Raw genomic sequence first — 8,236 nt, forward strand, 5'->3', positions numbered from 1 at the left:
GATCACGTTTCATGGATCTAAGCAGGATTATTATATTATGTTATACAGTGAGGAGTTCACACCTGAGAGGGCAACGGAGGCACATGCTGTAATTACACCTGAACAATTGAGAAACTTCAAGGTAAAGTTGGCTACTTTTCCATTATGGCTATTTATAAATATTATTATTTTTTAATCCTTGACCCTCACTGTCTGGGTGTCAAGTCTCAGAAGTTTTTTATTTAAAATTTTAAAGAAACTTCAACGCAAAGTTGGCTACTTTTTCACTATGGCACACATTTTTAATATTGTTATAAAAAGTTCCTTGAGAGGTGACACAGATATTTCACCTCACCCTTGTAAAGCAATATTAGTTTTACTTATTTTAACAAACTCCCACGCGACATTAAACTTTCAATAATTAATTTCTGATCCGAGCGTTTTTTTTACCGTAACACCTGAAGTAAACGCGCATCCGTTTTGAAGGTGCCGCTGGTGTGAGCTGGGAGAGAGAGGAAAACAGACCGCTGCTGCGTCTTTACTCCATTCCCAGCTCTGGGTTAGGCGCTCCCTATGCTACGTAGCTAACAGCAACAGCAACAACCTGTCAAACCCCTCCCAAGTGTCACACACAGTCATTTCCCTTGCGAGGTCATGTTGGGAAACTGATGTAGTAACACTGGCCGCCGACGCTTTCCTGTATCTCCGGTAGGTTGTTGTTGTTGTTGTTGTTGATGAATAGTTTCTGTGGCTACCAGGCTGACCAGAGGACACCCAGTTAGCCATAGCTCGCCTCTGACACGAACCGGGGTCGATGTTTTCTCATGGAGGATTTGTACAGTTGTTAGTGAAGAGGATTTACAAGAGGGCGAGTCCAGGTAGGAGCTGGAACCACACCTGTATTCCCGCTGACAGCCCATAGGCAGCCATGTGCTCGACTAGAGCCACAGTTAGGGTTAGGGTTAGCTGTGGAGCTGCTACTGACACGGAGCTAACCTTTACAGCAGGAAACAGCTGAAAAACTATTAACAACTGAGGAAAACACAAACGATTTACTCATCACCTGTAAGCCACCTGTCACATTAATAGAAGATCATTAATCGCGTGTAGTTGAAAATAGCTCTGATGACTTTATATACTATTTAATTTATATCATATTTAACTCAATGTGTGATTGACATGTGTATTTTATTACCTTAAGATGTCTTTTATCTGCTTTTTTTAATCAACTGTAAAGTGTCTTTGATCATTGTTAAAGGCACTAGACTAATAATTATTATTATTATTTAGACAGACTGTATTCTAAATCTGCTGACAGGTAGCTTAGTCATCAGAGGATATTCTGCCGAGTCACTTTACCTCCAGCAGGAATGTCTCAGTAGTGGCTTCCTGTCCAGGCTGCTGTGAAGCTCTCCTGTGTGTACTTGACAGATCAGTGGGGGTGCGCGCTCAGTTACTTCACCATGGGGAACAACTGCAGTCACCACCTCGGGATCCCTCCGGCCAAGGGCCCCAATCCTGTGGGATGCACCGACTTCATGATGGACCACACCACACAGGTAGGTGATCAACCACACATGTGTCCTTCTGTCGTTTATCTCTTCTTTATACATAACTTCACATGATCTCACTCAGGAGATCCATCTGGCAAATTCCTGATTTCCTCTTTTGAAATCGCTCTTTCTTTGTTAGTGCTTTCTCAGGACTTGTGGTCTTAATTGATCAATTCAACTTTTTATGTTCATCTATTTATGTTCATCTTTTAATTTAGCTCTGCTGCTACAGACTGTTTAAATCATTTTATAATCTTTATTTTGTTTTTGCTCATTCTCCTCTGTAACAATGCTATTCTTCTATTTGTGCTCTGAGTGACCTTCAGATTGCTCTCAGTTGTTTTCAATTGTGTGCCCTCAATTCTGGATTTGTAACTTGTAAAGCACATTGTAACTGTGTTTTGAAAGGTGTCATTTAAGTTAAGTGTATTATTATTATTAATGTTATTGTGGTTGTTTTTGTTGGTAGTAGTAGTAGTAGTATATGGGAAATTAGATAAAGAAGGGATGAGATGTGATAACTTGGAAATCATGACCTGTAAAAGCTGGACACACTTATTTAGACATAGGGAATAATAATAATAATACAAATATGAGGAAATTATTTGGTATAGCACCTTTTACAAGATTTACAACCCAGTTACAAGGCACTTTACAAGTTCAAAATAAAAAAAATAAAGGACAACAATATGCAAAACATAAAGCATTTTTAAGATCATTAAACATTAGAGCAAAACTAAAATAATAACAATATACTCTAATGTAGCATGCCAATGAATTTCACTAATGGATAAAGCCAGGCGTCATTTAGAAAAGCACGAGCAGAGACACAGCACATCATGTTGGTGATTACAGATAAGGTGACCTCTGTAACAACTGATAAGTCTCCTGTAATGACACTCAACTAATCAACTCCTTTATAACATTTACTGGTCACTTTTGTAGCAGTTCAACAGTGACAAGAGTTTAAAAGTTCACAGAGACAACATCTGTACACAAAAAGACCATTCACACATGTTTGTGAATAAGATAATAACCAATAAACAGCAATTCATTGATTGTCTCATGGTTCTTCCATTTTCTGTCCCCCCGACAGGGCACCTTCTTCCGGCTCTTCTATCCTTGTCAAGAGACTGAGAAAGCAGAGAAACCCGACTGGGTCCCATGCAAGGAGTATTTCAACGGCCTGGCAGACTTCATGAAGATCAACAGGACTATCAGTGAAAAGATTTTCAACTACCTCTTTGGTAAAGCAACATCCATTTATAAAATGTAGACCATCTCAAATGTGTTTCATTCAAGTGCATGTTGTATTTGTTCATTAATAACAAATTTAATATAGTTGTTTTATGAATATAAAGTATTTTCACTCATTCTAAGCAGATGTTTCCCTTCATTTATCTTCAGTTAGAAAATCAGCTTAGAAACTGGTTTTATTGTAATTCACTGAAAACCAGTTTGTCCTGTTAAATACGTTGCCATTAAGCAACAACAGTGTGACTCACCTGGGTTTTGTGAAGCTTATGTTTTTATTTCCTGTTTGTTCCAGGGTCCTTTAAGGTCCCAGCGTACTTGGATGCTCCATTCAAGTCAAATGAAAAATGTCCTGTCGTTATCTTCTCACATGGCCTGGGAGCCTTTAGGTACACAATATGTTTTTTGACTCTGCTACAGTCATTTACTCATAATGAATTGGAAAGTCCTGCTCACTTGTCGCTCGCTATGAATGTTGTGATTGACTCGTTCCTGGTGTTTTATCAGGACTTTGTATTCGGCCGTATGTGCAGAGCTGGCCTCTCAGGGCTTCATCGTGGCGTCTGTGGAACACAGGTAACTACAAGCTCTGTCTCTATCTGATTCTGATCACTATTCAATCAGATTAAATGCTGTAAATTGTTGTGTGTAGAATCTTGAGGAATATTTACTTTATTCATACAGAAAATGTGAAATTAAGGTCATGTGTCAGTAGGAGGAAACTCTAGCGGGATGTCACCCAATCACAGGGCAGTCTCACCTATAAGCGGCCGTCTGTTTATCTGTAGAGTCGGAGTGGAAAGGGTGTTCAGACAATAGTACGAACCAGGTCATCACATTTCTTTTCAGTATTGCGACAAGGGGATCATATGGAGATGAGCATAATGGCCACAGTTGGTCTGTCACTCATGTTGATGGAGGTGGCATTTCATTGAATTTCAGCCGCCAGCTGAAGGCTACAGCCACAGAGAGAGCATGTGGCAGCGCTGTGACCTGGTTTAAAGCTGTGACATAAGACCCACACGTGGTCAGAGGTCAGTCCAGTCGCTCAGCCTGTGGTGCGTCTGTCACACTGTCGAGTCAGTCTTTGCCCAAAACCCAACAAACTCGTCATAAAGGAAAATAACTGTTGTTTTATTAACAGTTTCGCCAAAAGCTCTTTTGTCTGAACAAGGAAACAAAGTTTGCAACTGGAATGCTTCTTGTTTGTGTGCATCCGCTTGTGTGAAACTCAGATGACTACAATTCTTATTTTGAATTCACTTGGAACTAAATGTATCTTCAGTCTGTGAGAAAAATCTAATGACCTATATATCGACATAAAGGACAATATTCCTCTTTTGGGCTGCAGCTAATGATTATTTTCTGGCCTAATTATTGAATCTTCAATGAATTGAAAAAGTTGTCACAGCTTGTTGTGTTGTATGTGAAGTTTTGAGACAAATTGATTCCTGTTGATCTGATAGACTGAATATTTTAAATTTGTCGTAAATTAACTAGAACCGGACAATTTTTGGCGTCTTTTCCTTAAGAATGAATGGATAATGTATCAGTCGCTTATTTTTCCTTCTAATAATCTCACATCTTTATTTATCTTTGCGCTCAATTTGCAAAGATAAACAAATTATAATTTAGAAATACCAGCTCAACGTTAAGGCCTCCTTTGCCTTTGAATCATTATGTTTTTGCCACATTGTCTTTTCCTGTTTCCTGCAGAGACGAGTCAGCGTCGGCTACGTTTTATTTTCGAGAGGACACGGCGTCAGAGGCGGCGAAGGACAATGTCCCTAAAGCATCGGCCCAGGACGGCTTGGTGAGGGAGTGGATGTACTACAGAGCTCTGCAGCACGGAGAGAGTGAATTTACCCTCAGAAATAAACAGGTCAGTAGTGTTTCTACTTTATTGTAATAATTATTTAAAAGAATTAGTGATCTACTTTGAGAGGTTAATCCAGTGACGTAGTAGAGTCACTGTGTCAAAGTGGAGGTGGAGAAATAATTCCTCTTTCATACTTTCAGGATTAGCATCAGATGGATTACACAACACGTGAACTTCACTCCCAGTGACAAATACACAGCTCATGATCAAACTTGTTTAAGTCTGTTTATTTTTATTTGTGAGATCTTTCTCACACATTGCATTTATCGAGCTGTCTTAACTGTTTTGATCAGTTTTATTATGTTGAATTTCAAAGACTGGCTTTTAAGTGCGAGTGTGGAAATCTTCAATGTGCTCTTTGTCCTTTTCCTAAATGTGTGTGAATGTTTTTTGTCACTCGCAGGTGAAACAGCGAGCAGATGAATGCATTCGAGCTCTGGACAAACTCACTGAAATCAACTCAGGGATAGAAGTGCACAATGTTCTGCAGTCGCAGTTTGACTGGACCACGCTGGAGGTAAGTAACCTTTTCATCAACCCTGACTTTTAAAGGTCAAGAGGTCAATGCGTTTCAACAGACACGGCTGCTGGGGAAAGGGCTATTGTGACAATAAAACCATGGTAATGCAGAAGTTTCCATTTTATGAACAGAAACTAGTGACAAGCAGCAGCATTGTGCCATCACAAGACTGTGTCAAAACTCGAAGAGCAAAGAATGAAATCACTTGAAGCAAACATAGCCCAAACGACTCCCAACAAATCAATATAATCTAAAACAATATACAGCACTGCAGATAACAATGATTAGATATAACATTTTGGCCTTGGAAAAGTTGATGAGAAATATAAATTGAGTAATTACACAGTCAGTTTCCATTGCAGCAACTAAATATCAGTACAGTAAAGACAACAAGCAAAAGTGGAAATATTATATTATATATAAATAAGTATATTTTTCAATGCAGTAAAAATCTTTTATCTCAGGCTCTATTGTCACATGTACAGTATCATTGGTTTCCATTAAGTTTGCTCATTAACTTCCTGAATTGACTTAGAATGACCTGTATCTGTGTTTCATAAAAACAAGACGGACATTAGATGAAACTGTATCTAAAATGGAGAGAGATTTGTCGTCATGGAATATCAGAAAGGCTATGGTCAGGATGCAACATTGGATTTTATTTAATTAAATAACAGTCCTTGGATTCATTGTAGTTGTTATTGCCTCCGACAATGAGGTCATGTAGTGACCCCTGTCCGTGAGTTTGTTGGAAGCATTATCACAAGACGTGGCAGAAGGACGTGGTGTGAGTCAGGAGAGAAACCAATATTCAAAGGAACTGTAAAACTGTGACCAGAGAGCAGAAGCTGAAACTGTAACTGTTGAGGTTTAACATTTCGATTGTGCTAATCACTCGCTCTTCTCCTCTGTGAACCAACAGAATTCCATGGATCTGTGTAGGATAGCGGCGATCGGACATTCCTTCGGGGGAGCGACAGTGATCGAGACTCTGTGCAAAGAAGTTAAATTCAAGTACGTGGATTAACAAAGGTGTCTTCCACCATCATGTCCTCTCACTGAAGAGAAGCAGGGAAACGATACATTCTACACCAACAAACTGTCAATTAGAAAGAAAGAAAACACTTCGGTTCAATATTTAAATCCTGAATAATAATCCCCTCAGTTTTAGGAAGCTGCACACCTGCTTGTGTATAAACTACATGTTTTAGAAGAACAGTGAAAAGAAATGTATCAGTACCAAATCTCGAGTCATGTGTATTAGTATTCAAAAGAATTGAGAGCATCATTCCTATGGATGTTATTTTTCAATTTTCTTACTCTGTGAAATCAGGTGTGGCGTAGCGCTGGATGCCTGGATGTTTCCTTTAGATGAAGAAATCTTTCCCCGAGTGAGGCAGCCGCTCTTCTTCATCAACTCGGAGAAATTCCAGTGGGCGGGGAACATCAGCCGCATGAGGAAGCTGGACTCAGCCGTCCTCCACAGGAAGATGATCACTATCAGGTACAGAGCACACAACTGAGGTCGCTGGCAGATTTTGATTTGGTAAATCTGTTTCCTCTGAACTAATGGTGAAGATTTCCTCTAACTGGCTCCCAGGGGCACCGTCCACCAGAGTTTCCCCGACTTCACCTTCCTGACGGGAAACTGGATCGGTAAACTGATGAACCTGAAGGGAGAGATCGACCCAGAGATCGCCATAGACCTCTCCAACAAAGCAACACTAGCCTTCCTGCAACGCCATCTCGGTAGGAGAAATAACGAGCCCGCAATCTTTGCCGATTTATCATTTGTCGAAGGCTATATGCACATTTTAAAATTCTGTTTTCTAATGGCAGGTCTACAGAAGAACTTTAATCAGTGGGACCCTCTGATCGACGGAGCGGATGAAAACCTCATTCAAGGAACTAATATCACCGTGCTTCAGTCTTCCATCTGACCTGCCACTGTGCCTCATATACTGCAGGGGAACCCGGGTGCTCACATGTGGATCGCTCCCAAGATGTCTAGAACATTTGAATCTAACATGGACTCAGTGCCAACATTTTGAGGAGCAAAGAAGGGGAAAGGCGATCTCTACCTCATCAGCAGGAAAGGTTTGTTTTCCTTGAAAGATCAAAACACTCAGTGTAGCAGTGTTTGTTCCATGATGCCTGGATGTTGCGCACATGCACCTCAACACTTATGTTGGGGAAAACTGTATTAATCCATTACCAGCAATTTCTTGGAGACGTCATTTTAATCATTTTTAATCTTTGAGTGTAAATAGATCAAACCTGAGAGATATGTTGTTATTCAGCATCTGTGTGAACACAGGATCTTCCAGGAGATCTTCCAGAAGCTACTCTGATTGCTGTGTGAATGTGATGAAGCCTAACAAGAGAATCCTATGAGATGGAGAAAAAAGAAAGATATATAAGTATAAGCCAAGATGCTGTATGAATGAATCCATCTTGATTTGACAGATACAAGTAAAACATTATAAGTGTACCAACACTAAAAGGCTGCATTTAAAATAACCATGTGTGCCAGAAAAGTACTGTCCAATGAAATGTAACAGCCTTCTACTTTTATACAATCATTGTCTAAATTTGTATATAAGACAAATCCAATAAATATGGTTTGCATACAAAAAAAGTCATCTCAAATATGTGACTCCATCTTTTGAGTGTGCCTTCTCGTTTTTTTTTTAAAGTTTTGACACTATAGGGTAATACTTAAAGGTTCAGTGTGTAGAATGTAGTGACATCTAGTGGTGGAGTTGCATGTTGCAGCTGAATACCCCTCACCCCACTCTCCCCTTCCAAACATGAGAGAACCTGTGGTAGCCTTCGGTTGTTATAAAAACTCAAAAAGGTGTTTAGGTTGTCCAGTCTGGACTACTGTAAAAAACATGGCGGCCTACGTAAATATGATCCACTTCCGATTTAAATATAAAGGCTCAGTTCTAGGGTAGAGAAAACAATTTGTACAATTTAGATGAAACACACTAGAGAAAACATCATTAGGATTATTTTATATTCAATTTCTGCCAATAGATTCCTTTCACC

General features: G+C 39.6%; 1 protein-coding gene across 2 annotated transcripts; it reads left to right on the forward strand.

Moving 5' to 3' along the window:
* Nucleotides 1-534: 534 nt before the first annotated feature.
* Nucleotides 535-7,817, forward strand: pla2g7 (phospholipase A2, group VII (platelet-activating factor acetylhydrolase, plasma)). Of its 2 annotated transcripts, none has more exons than XM_061091646.1 (11): nt 535-687; nt 1,411-1,538; nt 2,629-2,779; nt 3,082-3,175; nt 3,294-3,362; nt 4,503-4,668; nt 5,069-5,182; nt 6,108-6,199; nt 6,519-6,689; nt 6,786-6,934; nt 7,025-7,817. In XM_061091646.1, exons 2-11 carry the CDS (start codon nt 1,443-1,445, stop codon nt 7,123-7,125), a joined length of 1,203 nt encoding a protein of 400 aa, XP_060947629.1. In that variant the 5' UTR covers nt 535-687; nt 1,411-1,442; the 3' UTR covers nt 7,126-7,817. The 2 variants fall into 2 exon arrangements, with proteins under 2 accessions (XP_060947629.1, XP_060947628.1); XM_061091645.1 differs by lacking the exon at nt 535-687 and adding an exon at nt 698-857.
* The last annotated feature ends 419 nt before the right edge of the window (nt 7,818-8,236 follow it).

The sequence above is a fragment of the Limanda limanda genome, chromosome 18 (genome assembly GCF_963576545.1).
Source record: "Limanda limanda chromosome 18, fLimLim1.1, whole genome shotgun sequence".
Taxonomy (NCBI): Eukaryota; Metazoa; Chordata; class Actinopteri; order Pleuronectiformes; family Pleuronectidae; genus Limanda; species Limanda limanda.